At 41.1% G+C, this 22,060-nt stretch overlaps 1 protein-coding gene across 1 annotated transcript in view; it reads left to right on the top strand.

The window, feature by feature from the left end:
• LOC145415017 (reelin-like) overlaps window positions 1-22,060 on the top strand; it is a 492,696-nt gene that overhangs the window by 186,994 nt on the left and 283,642 nt on the right. Inside the window, exons 21-25 of the mRNA XM_080284434.1 lie at window positions 1,653-1,793; window positions 15,416-15,596; window positions 17,726-17,950; window positions 18,355-18,623; window positions 18,920-19,022. Of these exons, the coding sequence (XP_080140560.1) occupies window positions 1,653-1,793; window positions 15,416-15,596; window positions 17,726-17,950; window positions 18,355-18,623; window positions 18,920-19,022 (919 nt within the window). The remainder of the gene's footprint in view (window positions 1-1,652; window positions 1,794-15,415; window positions 15,597-17,725; window positions 17,951-18,354; window positions 18,624-18,919; window positions 19,023-22,060) is intronic.

Genomic DNA, 22,060 nt, shown 5'->3' with positions numbered 1-22,060 from the left:
GAGCAAGAACACCAACAATATCTCGGACATTGGCCCTCATGGGTCATCTCCTGCAGGAGTTCTTTAACTCACTAGACCACCAGACACCTTGATTTATAGCTATTTTTGCCTAATATGACAATTACTGGAGAGGGACGCCCTGAAGTAGTGGCACCGATATAACCAAGTGGCTCCTCTGCCTTGTAATACAAACGTCTCTCATTTCCCTCCCTAGTCCCGAAAGGAGGATGGTGGACTGACGGAGAAGGACAATTTTCAGCTTGGAGTCCACCGGACTCACATTTCAGATGAACTAAGGGCCACAGTCACAGCTGCTAATATGGTAACCATTTATTATTGCAAATGGTGTTCAACGATGTGCTGCAGGACCAAGATCTGGGTTGTTCGGATGGGCAAATGTATGAATAGTAAGCTTTTAGGCTGTCAGGTTGTATATTGATTGACAAAGGTGGGAAAGGCATTCGACTATAATTATATACATATACATACATATATACTATATACTATATATATATATATATATATATATATATATATATATATATATCTATATATATATATATATATCAGGGTTGTTATGATTTTAATCAGAGTGAAAATCATGATTTAAATCAAAGTGGATTTTTTTACATAAATACAGTACAAATGAAGAAGACATACACTGTGATGGATGTGTATTGTACAGATGCATCAAGTCTGCTTGGCCTGTACTCTTCCTGTACTGACCTTGATCAAGTCAGGCACCAGTGATTGCCTTTTGTTACAAGGCAAATATTAAAACACAGAGGAAAGAAGGCTCTTTGATAATAACAATTAATTCTCTAGTTAGGAAAGCCTTTAATGCACCAGGTCTTTTCAAATTGTATAGCAACTTTTAAGTAATAAATGATACCCAAATATGATTTCATTTAACAATGAAAGACTTAGTACAAAAAAAAAAAAGTCTTCATAAAAGGGAAAAGATTTAATTTCAAACAATCTAACTAAGTAAAACGATCAATTTAAATTTAAAAATCTGATTTAAATAAAATCCTACAGATTTAATATATATATAAACCGGTATCTCTCTCTCTCTCTCTCTACTATATATATATATATATATATATATATAATTTCCTGAAGTTATTTTTCTTATTGCAGACTTCAGAGTAGTGTACCAACTCTACTTCCCAAACCAACCCAAACATGCCTTAACTAACTCTTCAGTACCCTTTCTGACCCATCTTATAACGATTTAAAAAAGCACTTTCCGTACTACACTGAACAACGTTTCATCCAGTTTGCCTTTTGTATTCCTGTCCGTCACGTCCCATATTTGGCGGCTAAAATATTTATTACCAGTCATCTATTCTTCAAAGTCTTTCTTCGGTAATATAACTGCCTGTAACGTGTAAAGAGCAATACTGTATTTTCTATAACTATCATTTCATAAAATACGTTTAGAATAAAAATGAACCCTATCTCAGTCATGGCTGATTGCATGCCTTGTTTATTTGAGAAAAATTCTTCCAGCCAGAAACTTAAATTACTGCAGGTAGAGGTGCGTAACTCAGCTGCATTCGTTCATTCGAGGCATACACCATTTCTGCAGGGGTAATGGTAGTGAATACTGTAAAGTGTGAATTGTGAAATAATTGTTGGTGTGGTGGCAGAGGTGAGCGGACGAGACTACGTCTGGTGGAGGAAGGTGAGGGTGCTCGGGCAGCCTCCTGGGCCCTGGATAATGTGTTCGTGGGAGATTCTTGCCCTTGGATGTGTTCCGGCCATGGTAGCTGCTCTCACAACTCGTGCAGGTGGGTCAGTTCTGATAAGAGTATAATAATATTCAGATACAATATTGCTTAGCTGCCAGAGGTGAAGCGTCCTGTTGTTTGGTTTAATTTTCTTCTTCAGGTGGTAAAGAAGACTGACGAAAAGCGGTTAGGTTATAATTCATTTTTTTTCTTAGGAAGTGGCATGCGTACTTTGGAAATAAAGCGTGATATAAAGATGATCGGCATTATTGCCTGAACAGCTACATGACATTACTGTTGTAATTATCCACAGGAAAAATGCGAGTGAGATTATCCCTCACTGACAAAAGTATGATAACGAAAAACTGGCGCCGTAATAAACGCGTGCTGCGATGGTGGAAAAATTTACATCTGTACAGTGGAAAAAGACCTTGCTTCTTCTGTGTCCTCCTGTCAAGAAACTGAACTACTTTTATTAAGAATGCAAAATACTTCCGATACATTTTAAGGAAGTCTAATCTACGGCAAGAGTCATGTACTCCAAGTAGAATCAGTAGTGAAGAAACTAGACAGCCACTTTGTTTGGGAGTTCTAATTACTGACAAAAAACAAACAAACAAACAAACAAACGGACGGTAAGGGACGCTGGCTGCAGTTAAAGGTTAAAGAAGGTCAGTGAAGAGGTGAGCTGTTGTTGTTTAAAGGTTTCCCATCTTGGAGAGGGGACCAGGCCTTCTGACTAGCCCGGTCAGGGGCTGAATGTTGGGCCGAACATGTTGACGACCTAGTATGTAACTGCAACGTCTTCTGGGAAGGTTCTGAAGATGCTTGTGATGCAGTCTTCATGGTCAGCAGTTAGATTCATGTTGCTATGAAAGCCTGTGAGTGTCGATCAGGGTTGAAGAACTGGTATTCAAGTAGTAATTTGGGGTATTCTCGAGGTCTTCGTCAGTGAGGGAGGCGAAATGGGCAGCAGTTGTCGCGTCTAAGGGTGGGATGACGGCGGAAATACGACTCTTGAGGTCGAGAGGCTCAGGCAAACGATCTTGTGGTGGCTCAGGGGCAGGGCCGGATTTACCTACTTGTGGGCCCCAGGCCAAATTCATCAGCTGGCCCCCAAATTTACAGAAACGTTTGCATGTTTCAGTAATCGATATATATATATATATATATCATCATCAGCCATTTGAGTATCCACTGCAGGACCGGCCTATCCCGACCGAAGTCGAGACGATACAGTCAATCTATCTCTACAAGTGGCCTATGCTGTCTGGTAGAGATTGTATGTAGGGTGATAAGGCCCTGTAAATGTAACTGTAGTGTTGGAGTGGCTTTGGATGTGTGTGTAGTCTGTGAACCAAGTGTAATCGGCCCGTGCAACCCGAGTGGGTGCAAGCATACTTCACAGTAAGTGACACTGGTTCAACCACAGCACCCCTTGTGTCCGCCAATGCAGTACGTGGCCGAGTGAACACTCCCAAAGTTTATTACCCAGGCGGGGCACGAACCCTGGTCCACCCGTGTACGAAACGCCACTCTACCACTATATCACAGAGGCTCCATATACATACATATATATATATATATATATATATATATATATATATATATACACACACACAAACGTAGCCACTGGGGGGCAGGGGGGGCAGTTTGCCCCCCCTGGGAAAATTTGGGGGAAATGATGAAAGGGATTTTTGGCATAGTTCTTGTATGACAATAGGGTTTTCCTAATTTTTCCACTTGTGTATTAAACAATATTGTCTGTTTCCAAAAATATTTATGTGGGAACAATAATTTCCTTTGAAATTGAAAGCTAGACTAAATATTATAAAACCCTTGAGAAAGAATGGCCAGTTAAACTTAACAATTTCCTCTATCACCTTAGATAATGTGGTTAATATTAGAGCTCTAATGATGTTTTACACTTGAATTCTGATGAGGTGTAAAAATGGCCTTCCTGTCCCCTCAGCCACATCCTCTCACCCTGCAGCCATATCCTCTCACCCTGCAGTCAGTTGCAAATAAACACGGCACAATTATTGTTACAAACAGCTGAAACCAGCAGAATTTTTGAAGCCTGCATGAAGCCATTTAGATCACCTAAGACAACATTTTAGAAGGTAAGCGGATATAAATATGTGTGCCAGGGGCCTCTTTTGAGTGGGGGACAGGGGGACGTGTCTCCCCTCACCTCATCCGACTTTTTGGAGCCTGGGGAACAGTACCTTTTGTCCTCCCCCCACTTTTCTATGTGAGAATTGTCGTGATGAATAACTTTACTTACCGTTTTTCTTTTTTTTTCCTTAATGGAAAAATCCTATCTATGCAGTACAATACAGTTCAGGTGATATGAATATCATTTCCTGCTGAGTGGGGAAGGTCGAGTGGTCACCTGAGTCTAGGATTAAGAGAGGTTAATCCCACCAGATGTATTTACTTAGCTCAGTCTTGACGTATGCACAACCCCTGATGCCTGAGCCACTGAAAATCAAACTAAAAGAATAAGCAGTGGAAAACAGAATATCTATTGCCTACCACCACAGCAGTAGTACAGAACAGAATACCAGACTGGGGGTGGCTGCAGCAGCGTATTTTAATTTATGCATATGTGCCAAGTGGCGAGAGAGAGAGAGAGAGAGAGAGAGAGAGAGAGAGAGAGAGAGAGAGAGAGAGAGAGAGAGAGAGAACCGTAAAGGAAAATAGAAAAAAGCGATACGAATGTGGGAAAGTTTGCCTGAGACACTCACATCAGATCTCGAGTTTTCACTGGCCTATCCATGCCGTCATTATTCTTCCAGCAACCAATCAAAGTACAGGGCTTATTTCCGAATATAAACAGATAGCATGGACGCCATTGCCTCTCGTATGGTAGGTGCTGTGCCGATGTGTGGTATATTTCATCATAATTTCGTAGGTTAGTACGCAAAATAGCTGTACTTCCTTGTATGGACAGAGAGATAAAGACAGCAGGTAAAAGATGCGCTAAGAGTGTAGTTTTGACATTGCTTTTTCTGTACTAAAATTGCACAAGAAATTTGTGGTACCGAGATTTTTTTTTTTTTTTCGAGGTAGAACAGACGGAAGTCAGCATGCATGTATCGATAATAATACCATATACGAGACTGACAATTATGAGCAGTGATACTAGTGACAAGGAGATGTCATGCCTATTGAAACTCCAGTGCCTTCTAATTTATTGCTGGTGTTTCCTTTTTCTTTTTAATGAAAAAGTAGACCTCTGGTAACATGATGTACTGAGTGTTTTTACATACCTGTCCTCTGAAAGAATTATTAGCTATTTACTCCAAGAAAGCTGTGACTATGTGGGGAAAAGATAGATTTTCTTTAAGTCATTGGAATAAATGGGACAATAATGATGTAAATTTATTTCTGATGACATAAAGCATCAAATCTAGGAAAATTTGTGGTGACATATATTTTGGGGAAATATTCGAAGTGTTTGCCCCCCCTGGCAAAAATCCTGGATACGCCACTGTATATATATATATATATATATATATATATATATATATATATATATATATATATATATATATATATATATATATATATATATGGGAGCCTCCCTCTGTGGTACAGTGGTAATGTGTGCGTTTTCGTACACTGAAGAACGAGGGTTCGCGCCCCGCCAGGGTAATAAACTTTGGGAGCGTTCTTCTGGCCACGTACTGCATTGGCGGACACAAGGGGTGCTGTGGTTGAACCAGTGTCGCATACTGTAAAGTATGCTTGCACCCAGTCGGCTTGCGCGGGCCGATTACACTTGGTTCACAGACTACACATACATCCAAAGCCACTACAACACTACAATTACGCTTACAAGCACTTCTCACCCAACATACTGTACAATCTCTACCAGACAGCCTAAGCCACTTGGTAGAGATACATTGGCTGTATCGTCCCCACTTCGGTTGGGATAGGCCGGTCCTGCAGTGGACACTCAAACGCCTGATGAGATGAGATTATATATATATATATATATATATATATATATATATATATATATATATATATAGATTGTTACATAGCCTATGATTTCATCATCCTTTGTGTAATTTTAACGCACAGTATGCTGCATGTTTGATCACGAGAGTGTTCTGCCTCAGTCCCCCCCTTCTACCGTTATAGTGGAGTAAGTCGTCCGTTCTGTTGTTCAGAGCAGGATTGTCAACTCTTTGTCCCCATGGCTTCATTTGCGCGTCCTTCTTACAAGTTGTATCAAGCTCTGCTGGCCCCTATACAATGAGCTCAGTCTCTGCATTATTGCCACTTAGATCTACTCCTCATTTTGTTCACATCTCTGTCCTCCCCTGTACAGTTGTTATTATTGTGAGTGCTCAGCAAGTCTCCAACCATCTAGCAGCTGTGTGTAATTTGAGTATAACTGTTGTTGCATTTTTTCTTGTACTGTGTAGCATAAGGTTAATTCTTAGGCCTAGTAACGTTTTTTGTAATTCATATAAGGTTCTTTATGTCGGTCATTTTTGATAATATTTTGTATCTGTAATAATTTATCTTGCATTAACTGAGCATTACCCAGTGTATTTTCATTTTATCAGGGCTGACTTAGATAAATTTACTCTTGCTAATTTCGTGTTAATAGAGGCTATTGCAGTTAACCATATATTTAACCTGTTTTTTGCCATTACATTATCCTTATGAGTCCTGAATGTTTTGTTGTTAGTTTGAGCATTAAACTTTAACTTGTAATTTCACCTAACTCTTTTCTTTTCAACCTGGAACTTTACGGGACAGTAGTGATTTTTAGTATTCTCACTTAAAGTGTACATTATCTTTCTCTGTTCCGTAACATAAATTTGGCGACCTCATATCAGGATATTCAGGATATTATCATAAGGATATTGCTTGATATTTTGTGACTGTGATTTATTCATGATGTCTACTATTACTACACTTGATGAAGCCAAAGATTTTTTGTCAAATGTGCAAACAGTGTGTGATGTAGAAAACAGAACAAAGAATGAACTTAAGCTTGTTGCTCAACAATTGGGAATTGCTGTTCGCTCTCATCATTCTAAAGATCAAATTGTTGACATGATTAATGAAAGCTAGTTTAATGTAACTCCTCCAAATGAGCAAACGCAGATTGAAATAGGTAAGTTACATCTAGCCCTGCAGGAGGCTCGTGTGAAGGAAGCTGAATTTCAAGCACGTGCTAAGGAGGCTGAGTCTCAGGCTAAGGAGGCAGAGTCTCATGCTAAGGAGGCTGAGTTTCAGGCTCATGCTAAGGAGGCTGAGTTTCAGGCTCGTGCTAAGGAGGCTGAGGCACAAGTTGAAATTGCTAGGATTCAGGCAGACCATGAGTATCGCATGAAACAAGGTGGAACTGGATCATCTAGCTCTGATGATTTTGATGTGGCTAAAAATGTTAAACTTGTCCCTCCTTTTAATGAATTTGATTTAACAAAGTATTTTCAGTTGTTTGAGAGGGTAGCTACAGGTTTTAATTGGCCCAAACAGTACCGTATTGGCCAGTACTCCTTCAAACTGTTCTCACCGGTAAAGCTCAAGTAACTTATGCATCTTTGCCTCAGGATCAATCTGATAACTATGATGTAGTTAAGAGCTTGATTCTTAAGGCCTATGAGCTTGTTCCTGAAGCCTATAGAGTAAAATTTAGGACAACTTACAAGCAAGATAAGCAATCCCATGTTGAGTATGCAAAAATCAAAGAAGATCTGTTAGAGCAGTGGTTAAATTCTAAGAATGTGGATTCTGATTTTGGTAAATTTAAGCAGATGATTTTGCTGGAGGACTTCAAAAGGTGTATTTATAAAGATGGAAGCCTATATCTTGATGAGAGAAGAATAGATAATTTGTCTGATGCTGCAGTTTTAGGTGATGAATATGTTCTCACTCACAAGAGATATTCTAAAGAAAAAGGGAAAGCTGAGAGTAAGTACGTTGCCTCTACTCAGAGTACAGGTAACAGGAAAGAGAATAAAGATGATGTTTCTCAGGAAGTAAATACCAGCTTCACCTCTAGATTTCAGAAAAGTAAATGTACTTATTGTAGTAAGCTTGGTCATACTACGGAGAAATGTTTCAGGAGACAGCGTGATGTGAACAAAAAGGAGTCTTTAAATATTCAGTCAATTGGTCTAGTGTCCACCCTTGAGAGTTCCCAGAATTCTTTAACTGAGTTAACTGAACCTGCTTTGAGGGGTAAATTAAATTCTCATGATGGAGCTCCTCTTTTGAGCAGTAACGTGGGTGACACTCTCAAGAGTTCATGTGCTAATTTCCTGTCTGATGGTTTTGTCAGTCCTCTGGACAGTAATGACAGGAATTCAGTGATACAGGTGCTTGCCAATCCCTTATGCTGACCAGTGTTCTAGGCTCTAATGTTAATTCCTCTGATGAAACTGTAATCCTACAAGGTGTGGGGAATAATTACTTCTCTGTCCCTCTGTGCAGAGTGAATTTAGAGTGTTGTTTTGTTAATGGTTCCGTTATGGTTGGGTTGGTTGAGACACTCCCAATGTCAGGTGTAACTTTCTTACTTGGAAATGATATTGGTGGAAGTCAAGTGTGTCCAGCTCCTCAGTTGTCTAGTGAGCCAGTGGCTGCGACCCGGGATTGTGATGTCCCTGATGTGTTCCCTGCATGTGCTGTCACTAGGGCTAAGTCTAAAGTTACTGGTGATTTAGAGGATAATGATGATGATGATGTTATCCTAGCTGACACTTTTCTTGCTAATTTGGACCACTCACCAGATGAGGCAGTACCCCGTAGTGTTGATAATTTGTCTCGTCAAGAGTTGGTTGAGTTGCAGGTTGCTGACCCTGAGTTGAAAGGTCTAGCTAACTCTGCTTGCAGTGAGGAAGAGTCAGCTGGTGCTTCTACTTGTTATTATATAGTGTCAGGAGTACTTAGGAGGAAGTGGAGACCCCCAACAGTATCAGCCGACTGTGAATGGGAGGTTGTACATCAAGTTGTCATCCCTCGTGTTTGTAGGCAGGTTATCATTAGAGTGGCTCATGATTCCAGTTTGGCAGGACACCTTGGAGTGAGGAAGACTGTGGCACGCATAATGAAACACTTCTACTGGCCAGGTATCTTCAGGGATGTTTCCTGGTATTGTAAGTCTTGTCACACCTGTCAAGTTGTGGGGAAGTGTAATCAGACCGAAAATGTTGCACCTCTAGTTCCCATTCCTCCTTTTGAGGCGCCATTCACCCGTGTGTTGGTGGATATTGTGGGCCCTCTTCCTAAGACTTCTTCAGGATTCTCTTATGTGTTGACCCTGATTGATATGGCTACTCGTTATCCTCAAGCCATTCCACTTAGAAATATCTCAGCAAAGAACGTGGTTAAGGAAATGCTGGGGTTCTTCACAAAGTTTGGTCTGCCCAAGGAGGTACAGTCAGACCGGGGAAGTAAGTTCATGTCAAACGTTTTCAAGCAGTCTCTGAAAGAGTTGGGCATCACCCAGATCACGTCTTCAGCTTACCATCCCCAGACCCAAGGAGCGTTGGAGAGATATCATCAAACACTCAAATCGATGCTCAAGAAATACTGTTTGGAACATAAGAAAGACTGGGACAAAGGTCTTCCATTCGTTGTATTTGCCGCAAGAGAATCTCCAAATGAATCACTGGGCTTCTCACCTTTTGAACTACTGTTTGGCCATGAAGTAAGAGGACCCCTTAAGCTACTCAAGGAATGCTGGCTGTCGGAGGAAGATGACGTCAACCTGCTGGAGTATGTGATGAAGTTCAAAGAACGGCTGTCCACTGCTTTACAACTGGCGCGAGAGAATTTAGGAGCTGCTCAGAAGATGAAGACTTGGTATGATAAGAAGTCCAGGTTACGCCACTTTCAGCCAAGAGATCAGGTTTTGATTCTGCTACCGGTTCATGGGCAACCTCTTCAAGCCAAGTTTAGTGGTCCTTATTTCGTGGAGAAGAAACACAGTGATGTCAACTATGTCATCGCCACACCAGATCGTAGAAAGAACAAGCAACTTTGTCACATCAACATGCTAAAGTTATATCACTGGCGGGACGAAAATAATCCAGTCTGCACTGTAGCTGTTCCACCCGAGTCTGCAAGTGAAGCTCTCCCATGCAGCATGAGCCTGAGTGATAGTTTGGGGAAGAATCCTGATATCATGAATGATCTCCAGACTAAGCTTTCTCATCTACCTCCCGAGGAAAGGCAGGAGTTTTCGGCATTACTGCAGGAGTACCCGCAAGTGTTCCGTGCCACTCCAGGAAGAACCACTGTGTTGATGCATGATGTCGATGTTGGAGACGCAAAGCCAGTTAAACTGCCTCCTTACCGTGTGAACCCAGTGAAAGTTCCTCTCATCCAGAAGGAGCTTGGCTACCTGTTGGACCACAAGATGAATGATCCCTGTCAGAGCGAGTGGAGTTCTCCTGACACTCTAGTCCCTAAGCCAGGTGGGTCACAGCGGCTTTGCATCGACTACAGACGTGTTAATAAGATAACCAAAACAGACACTTACCCTCTCCCTCGCGTGGAAGATTGCATAGACAAGATCGGAAAGGCTAGGTACATAAGTAAGTTTGATTTGTTAAAGGGATACTGGCAAGAACCTATGACTGAACGTGCTAGGGAGATCTCGTGTTTTGTAACACTAGGAAAGACTTTTGCATGTTCTGTAATGCCATATGGTATGAAGAATGCACCAGCCACATTTCAGAAGCTCATGAATGTTGTAACAGAGGGTTTGGCAGGGTGTGTTGTTTATATTGATGATGTATTAATCTTCAGTGACAACTGGAAAGATCACCTATGCCATGTCAGTAAATTTCTTGAGAGTTTGGTTCAGGCTAATCTTGTAGCTAATTTATCAAAGTGTGAGTTTGATCAAGCTAAAGTTCAGTACCTTGGGTACGTAATTGGTGATGGACATGTTGCACCACCAGGAGCTAAGGTTCAGGTTATAAGTGATCTTCCCAGACCTAAAAGTAGGAAAGAGCTACAAAGATTTTTGGGAATGGTAGGTTATTACAGGAGATTTGTTCTTAACTTTTCAATTCTTGTATCACCACTTACAGACCTACTGAAAAAGGGAGTTAAATTTGTCTGGACCGATAACTGTGAATCCTCTTTCAACAAACTTAAAGCTATCCTATTAAGTCAGCCAGTGCTCGCTACTCCAAATTTTGCTAAGCCTTTTAAGATGGCTGTTGATGCAAGTGATATAAGAGCTGGGGCTGTTTTGCTGCAAGAGGATGATCAGGGTATTGAACACCCTGTATCTTATTACAGTAAGAAGTTCACTCCACCTCAAAAGAACTACTAAACTATTGAGAAAGAGCTTTTGGCCTTGATTTTGGGTTTACAGCATTTTTCATTTTATTTTGTTCTGGTTTTGACCCCATAGTCATTTATACCGATCAAAAACCACTGAAATTCCTTAGTAAGTTTAAAGATAAAAATCAGAGATTGACAAGATGGAGTCTACTTCTTCAGGAGTATTCATTAGACATACAACATGTCAAGGGGAAAGAAAATGTTATTGCAGATTGCTTATCTAGACTTTAGACAGATTGTTTTAGAGTAATAAGAAATTTCCTTTGTAAATTTCTTTTTCTTTGTGGGGAGGTGTTACATAGCCAATGATTTCATCATCCTTTGTGTAATTTTAATGCACAGTATGCTGCATGTTTGATCATGAGCGTGTTCTGCCTCAGTCCCCCCCTTCTACCGTTATAGTAGAGTAAGTCGTCCGTTCTGTTGTTCAGAGCAGGATTGTCAACTCTTTGTCCCCATGGCTTCATTTGCGCGTCCTTCTTACAAGTTGTATCAAGCTCTGCTGGCCCCTATATAATGAGCCCAGTCTCTGCATTATTGCCACTTAGATCTACTCCTCATTTTGTTCACATCTCTGTCCTCCCCTGTACAGTTGTTATTATTGTGAGTGCTCAGCAAGTCTCCAACCATCTAGCAGCTGTGTGTAATTTGAGTATAACTGTTGTTGCATTTTTTCTTGTACTGTGTAGCATAAGGTTAATTCTTAGGCCTAGTAACGTTTTTTGTAATTCATATAAGGTTCTTTATGGCAGTCATTTTTGATAATATTTTGTATCTGTAATAATTTATCTTGCATTAACTGAGCATTACCCAGTGTATTTTCATTTTATCAGGGCTGACTTAGATAACTTTACTCTTGCTAATTTCGTGTTAATAGAGGCTATTGCAGTTAACCATATATTTAACCTATTTTTTGCCATTACATTATCCTTATGAGTCCTGAATGTTTTGTTGTTAGTTTGAGCATTAAACTTTAACTTGTTATTTTACCTAACTCTTTTGTTTTGAACCTGGAACTTTACGGGACAGTAGTGATTTTTAGTATTCTCACTTAAAGTGTACATTATCTTTCTCTGTTCCGTAACAATATATATAATTTTACTGTAATTATTTTGCAATGGCCAAATGTCATCAAATATTACATAATATCATATTATAATGCAAGAAATAAAATTTTGAACACAATGTAACACATCATTACTTTAAATCAAATTAGTTCTATATCATGTACATCTTTTATATGGGAATAATGAAAGAAATACAATTAACTTGAAGCATAATCAGTTCTGGATATACAGTATGTATGTATAGATTGATAGATAAACAGATAGATAGATTGATCGATTTTGGGACACAGACATTTAAAAGTGTATATACATATTTTTTTACTATCTTATTTTATCTTGCAGGGCCTAGTCCGTCGCCCACCAGTGGGCCATGGCTCATCGGTTGAAGACCATTGCGGGCCTATACTTATTGTACAGGGGTCCCATACTCCGGGCCCTATACTTATTGTACAGGGGTCCCATACTCCGGGCCCTATACTCATTTACAGGGGCCCTTCATGGTTGTGACTATATTATATAATGAAATACTCGGTGTACACTTGAAACAAAGTTATACACTGACACACTGCACAACAAATTAGTTTCAGTGGACCCCGCAGATATCGGTGGACCCTAGGCCAATGGCCTACTTGGCCTATTGGGAAATCTGGCCCTGCTCAGGGGGCAGGAGGTGGAGCATGCTGTTCTTTCTTTCCCTACTTTTCTTCTTGTTCCTCGCAGATGCTAGCACTGGAGTAGGTGGTGGTGAAGAATGGGAGGAGGTAGGACACACCTCTGCTGTAGGTGTAGGAGTAGGCGGTGATGAACCAAGGGCAGAGGCAGGATGCTTGTTAATGTCGATGTCGGCTGATGGTATGGGGTCTTGAAGCAAATTGGTGGTAGGCGAGGCTGGGTTGTAGTCTAGCCTAGGGTAGATCCCGAGCGGGCTGAAATAAGGGCGGTCGTCCCATGGCAGAAAGATGGAAGGGGGGAGGAGAGGGGATGGCAGGGATTGCCTCCTCAGGGACTGAGATAACGGGCAGCATTTTACGATGGAGTAGTAGAGGAATGGACCTGATCAGGGTTGCCCAGTCTTCTTTTGCAATGGCAACTGCAGTTTGGATGTAGGAGAAGATCCAGGCTTGAAGGACGGTCCCTTCACCAGTTGCAGAGCAAGGACGATGTCAGTGTTGGGCTTGGGCTTGGCTGGAACCATTTATGTGGCAGCCAGAAGGGCCAGTGACAGAGGCAGCTTCTGGTCCTTTTGTCCCCTGTGCGATGGTGAACCCCACCTTCTCCCCATCTGCTGGGGACCTCCCAGCCTTCCTGGGGTTAGGCTTCTTGATGGCTGAGTGATGGACGAAGATATCCTGGGTTGTATCCGGTCAGGCGATGGATGCATAACTTGCCGTATAACTGAACCACATGACCTTTCCCGTAATGGTGTTGAGGAAGAGGTGCAGGAGTACTGGGCCTGGGTCCTCGTGGTAACAAAAGGGCGGGTAGGCATCGTGACGATGGTTGTGGCGAGAAGAAAACCGTTCAGGGTGGCAGCTTGTGCTGGAGTCTGACGGTGAGCGTGTAGTGGTTTAGCCCATTAGTGTCAAGGGTTCTTGTGTGTGGGATTTTGCTGCAAGAGTACTTAGCATACCGGCCTATGCCTGTCAGCTCGCAGTCACAAGGCTGATAGATTCATACACTGGCGCTACCCCCTTTATTACCTCCCCCAAGGAGGTTATGTTTTACCCCACGTTTGTTTGTTTGTCTGTCTGTCTGTCTGTTTGTTAGCAGGATTACTCAAAAAGTCATGAAAGGATTTTGATGAAATTATGTGGGAGGGTGGGCCATGGTCCAAGAAATAAATCATAAAATTTTGGGCTGGATTCGGATCCGGATCCGGAGTATCCCGCATAATATCTCCAAAAGTTCTCAATGAATTTCAATGAAATTTTGTGGAAAGGCGAGCCATGGACCAAGAAAGAATTGATTAAATTTGGAGGCAGATCCGGATCCGCACCCAGAACTTATATCGCGGACCCGGATCCGGGATTACTCAAAAAGTTTTGAACGAATTTTGATGAAATTTTGTGCACGGGTGGGCCATGGACCAAGGAAAAAATTATTAAATATTGGGACGGATCCGGATGCGGATCCGGAGTATCCCGCACAACATCTCCAGAAGTGCTCAATGAATTTCAATGTAATATTGTAGAAAGGTGGGCCATGGACCAAGAAAGAATTGATTAAATTTTGAGGGCGGATCCGGATCTGTATCATCCACGGATCTAGATCCGGATCCCTTTTACTGGCAATGACATTGGAGGAGGTATGCGCTCTCTAAGCGCTTTGTAGTCAGCTTTTCAAACTACCTAATTCCGTCCTTTTGAATTGATACCGGGCTCCAGTAGGTTATTATGTGATGCTGGTGCATTCCTCGTCAGTGCCAGAATGGCGAAGTTCAATGGAAGAGATAAGAGAAGCTCCCAGGAGGTGCTGTGATGAGATGGTATGAGAAAGTTTCATGTGAAAGAAACTCGGGAGTCAACTGGGGATAACGAGAATATACAGGCGAGGTCGTAGCTGAACGGGAGGCATAATAAGAGAAGAAGCGAGCCTATAGTTCACTGTTAAAATGACTAGATGCTGGCGAGGGGGGGGGGGGAGCTTGATGTTATGCAATGATTGTACCGTACTTAGGTAGTGGTAATGTGTGTGTGTGTGTGTGTGTGTGTGTGTGTGTGTGTGTGTGTGTGTGTGTGTGTGTGCTTGCGTGTGTGCGTGCGCGCTAGGTGGTGGTGGTGATGTGTGCGTGGGGGAAGAGGTTACGTGATAGCGTGGAAATGTTACTATACTATTAAGGTGGTAGTGAAAAAGAGCACACGTACTTGTGTAATCGGTAAGCTGATGTCGGGGATTTTGATGAGTAATTAGGTTATGTGCATTGTGACAAGGTGGAGATATGGTGATTGAGTGGTGATGAGTGTTTGATGATAAAATGATGATATGACGGTGATATGTGATGAGGAAGTAAAGGTGTAGGGGGCAGGTCTGCACGCACGCGCGGAAACGTGTGTAGTGATGATGTGGTGGTGTGGCGGTAATATGTGGTGAGGTAGTAGTGGTGTAGTGGTTACGATGTTGCGCTGTAAAGGTGGTATGTGGTGAGGTCGTGGTGGTGGTGTAGGTTGTACCGCTGTAATGGCAGTGGTGATGTAGTGGTAAGGTAATTTTGAAGTAGAGGTGTTGTGGCGGTATGTGGTGAGGTAGTGACGATACGCAGTTTGGTTCAGTGCTCTATTGTGGCAGGTGCGACGAGGGATACTTCGGTCCGTTCTGTGTACCAGCCGCTGTGTTGCCGTGCGAACTGTTGGACACGTTCAGCACTGCAGGTGAGGTGGACTCGTCCCGCTGGCTCCACACATACGGGGCTGAGGTGTCCCAGCGATGTGGCGTTATTGTCTCTAATACAGCACTCGTCTTCTTCAAGGTAAGAACCTTACCTTTTCTAATGACAGGTTATTCTTTTTCCACTTTTATCTTGTTCTAAGTCACATGTCTTAGTATTGTATTTTCAGTTTACAGTTCTATCTCTTTCAGTTTTTGTATCTGAACTTATGGTAGTACACTTTGCCCAATATCTGTTAACTCTGCCTCACAGCATAGTTGGCGAAAAAGTTCGGGACTAAACATTTTATCAACTAGATCCTAAAATCTAACACTAACGCAGATGTGAATCAAAATTAATCCAGGAGTTGGAGAGAGAGTGATAATCTCGACCTGATCAGGAGCGCCTGATCAGGTCGTGTCTCTGCTGGCTAGGGCTACTAAACACACCTGTCACCCCACTTTCAACTTGCAGTCCACCTCGTTCCAAGTGTTCATATTCATGTGAGGCGAGAACGGTGATGGTAAGGACAACCAGAGTAACATTTCTTTTTTTGTCTGACTTGTCATAACTCACTAACAACGAAAAGAATCACGACGAAAATAATCTTAACTGTTAAATTTTTGTTACCGCCAGGCGATTTTATGCAGTTATTGATGACATCCCGTCATCTGAGTGTTACAATCAGTCGCCACGCACCCGCGGACGACGAGCAAAATCTAAGCGATTTTACTTCTACCACGCGACTTTTATCTATTTTTCAAGGACTGAAATAGCCTCTCTTAGTGTAAGGATGAACATTGATATTAAAAGTTTTAACTGTAATGAGTTATGTGATAAACACTCGAGTATATGAATAATCTCGCCTAAGGGATGAAGTACAAGAAAAGTACTGAATGCTGAGTGAGCGAAAGTATGATCCAGTTTACTAGAATGCTGTTGATAACATCTTCATTCCTCCTCTTTCTTCTCCTTCTCCTCCTCCTCCTCCTCCTCCTCATCATCATCATCATCATCATCATCATCATCATCATCATCATCATCATCATCGTCATCATCATCATCACCATCATCGTCAGCTTCATCATCATAACGTCATCGTCATCTTCATCATCATCATCATCATCATCATCATCCGGTTTTCCATCTAAAGATGGAATAAGAGTATTCAGAAACAAGGAATATGTGTAAGTGTTATAACTATCAACAGCTTTCCCAGTGCAGTTGGGCACCAGAAATGATGGCCCCCCCCGACAAGCCAAGCTATCTGCACTTTTCCCTTATTTTCTTTTTTCTCATTCTCATGACGGAAAGCTTCTGATTCAGTATTTTCATTTACATTTTCATGGATGCTATCCATCTCAGTCAAGCAGCAGGATATTGTATAAGGGTGACGGTGATATTAATTAGGGAGGCACCGGAACCAGCATATCGAGTTACGTTCGGAACCAGAACTTGCCGGAACTTTTAAGAATTTCTAATCAGAACTTCCGGGCGGAACCGGAACTGGAAGTGAACTTGTGGAATAAAAAAATTCTTGACACTCAAACATAAAAGTACCATGCAATAATTTAAGGCCTGTTTTTGGTTTACATTTCCAAATAATTCTTTAACTAACCCTTTTAAACAAAGTTCAAGTAAGCCATTCTGTTCTTGTATCTGTAATTTTATCACAATTTAATGGAATACAGTACATTTATTTGTGTGCTTCAAGGTAAGATGAAATTACATTCATCTTTTATTTTCCTGTGTAAAGTATATCGAATTATCACCAAATATGTACTTAAAGAAACATAAACCAACCTATCATAAATACTGTAATAACTAGTAAAACCTAAATACTATTATGTGAAAAAATATGAAAATGCATGTACTTTTGTGGCGGGGCATGTGCGTCTGACAGGAAGGCTTCAGGATCAAGACACAGCCAGTCACTCAGCAACCCTGATCATGTGTATTAGCATTAACTGACAGTGTTTTATTACAGAAGTTTTCTTACAATTGGTGACGGGTAAGAAAACAAATATTTTTTAACACGGCTGAAGAAAAAAATGCTGTAGAATAGGAAAAGTTGGTCCAGCAACATATAAATGAAAAGATCCGGTTCCGGCCGGAACCGGAACTTCATATTGAAGTTCCGGCCGAAAGTAATCGGTCAGAACCAAGTTCCGGTGCTTCTCTAATATTACTGTTGAAAATTGTGTAATGTGCAACGGAGTGTGGCCCCTCAGGATGACCTGAGAGTGGCCACCACCGTTGACCTGGACATGACGGCGGGCCAGTTCGTGCAGTTTTATCTGGTAATGGGGTGCGAGAAGAAGCGGAGTGGCCGCGGCAAGACTGATGTCACTGTGATGGAGAGTGTGGACCGCGAGCCTCACAACCACCACACCCGGACCAATGGCATCCTCGTCCAGTACTCTACTAATGGCGGCATCACCTGGCATCTTATTAAGGTAGGTCAAAACACGGGATCAGAAGTAACCATACGCCAGGTCCTGTCCTAGTTAGTTCATACAGACATGCTGACATCCACAGGGTTAAAGGGGACGCGAAATATAACAAGCGTTCGTGTATTCACATCTCTGAAAATGTGAACAGAAACGTGCTTGGGATATTTTGCGTTTCCTTTTTCCCTGTGAATAATCTGCACATATATGAATCACGTGTAATTTATCGATTTATTTGCATTTCTCTCTCTCTCTCTCTCTCTCTCTCTCTCTCTCTCTCTCTCTCTGTATGTGTACAATATATATATATATATATATATATATATATATATATATATATATATATATATATATATATATATATATATATATATATATATATATATGACACCCGTTGAGTGTTGTTACAGGAGATCCACTACAAGCCAGATCGGGAGCCAGAGTTCGTGTCAATTAGCCTGTCTGACTTCCCTGGGGCGCTGACCAACGCCACCAGGTTCCGTGTGTGGCAGCCACGACACGGCGGCATCATGGCGCACACGTGGGCTCTAGACAACCTCTTCATTGGAGGAACCCCCATCATCCCCAATGTCCTCTACGACGACTTTAGCCAGCTGGTACCGGCACCAGACGCCTGGGTGGACTGGCCCGCAGGCAGTGTTGGCCAATCGTGTGACCAGTGAGTTCCCCACTGTGCTTATACCGTTTTGCATGCTTATACAGGTATGTATTAAATTCTGGGTATTATCAGCTCGGAGATCCAGTGTAAATAACAACAGATATTTAAAATTAAGAGTGAATTTACTTTCAAGGGTAAGCAATGGATGTGAATAACATCATAATAGTGGTAACCTTCAGCACTACTGGCACTAGGTACAGTAAGGAAAAAAAAAAAAAAAAAGGCCAGTTTTCATGTTGCAAGATTCCGTACTAAAATGTGATATGTTAATCTTTAATATTTCTATATTCAATAAGGTTTGACCAGTACACCGGGCTGGTATTTGGTGCAGGGGAAGGTCAACACGCACTGTACACCCGAGACGTCCACGTCAGTGCGGACTCAGTCATCCAGTTTGACGTAAGTCGTATGGTCTCTTTCACTGACATCTTTCCATGTCATGAGACCATTACATTACGAGTAAGTAAACAGTAGAGCACATTCTCAGTTTTATGTTGTGCCATTCACCACTTGACTATTCAAACAGACTTTTTAAAGTAAAAAGTAATTTGATTGGTAATAATTTTTTCTGGATAAGAATTTGAAGGAATTCGTAATATCCTTTGAAATATTAAAAGAGGATGAACTTACAAGTGTACCCGAGCACACTATTTTATATATATATATATATATATATATATATATATATATATATATATATATATATATATATATATATATATACTCGTCGGAGCCTTAGCATTTCACATGACCAAGGTCGTAATTTTAACGCTTTTTATTTTTATTTTTTATTTTTTTTGCACTTGATGACCTTTGATCCCTAACCTGGCGGATATGGGTCAAACATGTGTGAGGCGCACTTGTAGTACTCATTAATGTCTATAAGCATGCAAAGTTTCATTCAGTTCCATCCACCCACTGTGTAACTAGGAAACATGAAATTTGCGGAATGGCCCACCAGAGGTATACCTTCTAGGTGACGTTGCTGCCAACTGGAAGTCAGTTTCGATTTAAATGTCGTCTTTATATGGAGGTACTCAAGTGCAACATTCCGTCCAAGAATCATGGCCCTGGCTTAATAATCTTTGGAGTCTTAGCATTCAGCGTGAGCAGTCATGATTTTAGTTGTTTTCCATGTTTTCACATTTGATGACCTTTGACCCCTGACCTGGTCAATGTAGCACACAGGTGTACTGTAGAAATTTGTAGTACTAGTCAATGTCTATAGGAATGCAAAGTTTCACTCCTTTCCATTGAGCTGATGGGGTACTAGGGGGTCATTTTTGAAAACCGGCACAGGTTGCTAGGGACACTGAGGCGAATCTTTGCAGGGTTGCCACTTGAAAACTCGAGGGGAGAGAGATAGATAGATAGATAGATAGATAGATAAGGAGAGAGAGAGAGAGAGAGAGAATGGACGGGACACTGCAAGTAGGGAATTACCTCAAGATTACGCCAAAAGAAGTAAGAGCCTTCTGTGTCCATTAGTGATGCTTCTACAGCTGAAAACATGAAAAGTACAAAAATAAGCAGGTTTTCGGTCGTTGCTAGGCAATGAGTAGCTGCCTAGTAACCAGAACATTGCAAACCCAACTAGGTCATAGGCTGGTCACTGTATCCAAGTTTGGTCGGAATCAGTTAATTCTGAGGGGTAGAAGTGCACGCCACAATTAAACATGAAACGAAGCAAGAAAACGCAACTAACTATAAAGGCAGCATGAGCTGGCCAATATAGGTGGCCCATCAAAACATACAGAAAAAGAAAACTTGAAATTTCATTCACAAGAATCCTGCAAAGATATAACACAGGTGAAAGCAACAGGGTTGAAATCTGATGCAAATATGAGGCGCTTTAGAGGTTGCACAAACTCCTTGAAGTTTTGAGAAATTTCAGTCAAGGCGAGTAAGTGTTTTTGTTTATACTGTCAGTTTTGTCATTTTGCTTTTTCTATAGCTTGACATTGCTTGTTATAAAGGTAATCATGCTTATTTAAGCTTCAGTACTTGAAATAGGTCTAAATATATAATTTTTAATTTATGACGCCATTCAGTTACTATATATTAATATTACTATATTAAGTAAAAAACATAAATAGTAATATTTATAGAGCACAATATGGTACATAATTTATATTGAAATTGTGATATAAACTGAACAGTACAACATAATTAAAAATTATTTCCAATTGTGAAAGTTGGTAAATGGACCCATGTTAGGAGGATTTAACTATTTATTGGTATTCTAACTATTTTGTATTCTACAGGCATGGCGTGCAGCAGCAGTCAGACAGATGACAAACCAAAGACAAGATCAAAATCTCACATCTTGTTGGTTTTCCTGTAAATGACACACTCATACAAAACAGCAAGCTTCCAACATTTCCGGAAACAATGTCAGTGTTTTTCTATTATCATAAAGCCCAGAAAAGGACTCTCAAAGAAAGTGCATGCAAAGCTGTATGAGACGTGAGCGTATTTTGGCAGAATGCTGGAATACCAATTTTCACTGTGCTGTGATATAGAGAAGTGCCTTCTGAAGGTTCATGCAGAACGGCACTGCCTGAAAAAGGACCTAAACCGTCGTTCCGAGAAACAATGGCCAACGCTGAACAGTTCAATTTAAAGCTTCATACAATATTAGACACTGGTCATCAAGATGCTGAGAAGCTAACAAAACTGACAGAAGACCGAGAGTTTCTGGCTTACCAAGGACAAGGTCGCAAATGGTACATGGCTGGTGAAGAAAGAGCATGGACAGAGAAACGAGAACTTTTATATCCGAGCATGGCCAAGAGGAAAGAGTAATTAGAAAGGTTTTGGCAGAAAGCAAAACAGAAACACTGGTAGCAAGTCGCATCACTGCAGTGATTTCTTTTTCTGATAGCAGCTCAAGTGAAGATTCAGTTGAACAGAGTACAGAGTCAGAAATGGATTTGGATCAATCAAGAAAGAGGAAAACATCTGGGCACAGCATCTGAAGAAAGTCTTTGCTATCAGATGATGTATCAGCAGCATTTGATAGATCAAAAGCTACTGATCACCAGGCTGTACATTTACCAGCTGCTACAATTCATTCACTTGGTCACAGTGTCAATGACATGACACTAAGCCGTAGCTCGCTTCAGTGTGCAAGATCAGCAAATCTATCTATCTATCTATCTATCTATCTATCTATATATCTATATATATATATATATAAATATATATATATATATATATAATGTTATGACCTTTTTTTTTTTAATATACAAAGACCGCTGACTGTACACTGAGATGGAAACTTTCTTCCAGGTCTTACAGGACGAGAGAAGGTTGACAGATTGCCTACGATCGTCACAGGATCGCCTGTTCATTGTACCAAAACTTGCCTCTGGGACAGGTCACACCCAGGCTGATGCTGTGATGGCCTGTCTGGATGACTGGAATATTTCCCCAAA

Source organism: Coenobita brevimanus, chromosome 101 (assembly GCF_032717465.1).
Source record: "Coenobita brevimanus isolate Jiangsu-jjx chromosome 101, ASM3271746v2, whole genome shotgun sequence".
NCBI classification, from domain to species: Eukaryota; Metazoa; Arthropoda; class Malacostraca; order Decapoda; family Coenobitidae; genus Coenobita; species Coenobita brevimanus.
The sequence above is the reverse complement of the archived record's forward strand: the minus strand, read 5'-3'. Positions and strand labels throughout refer to the sequence as shown.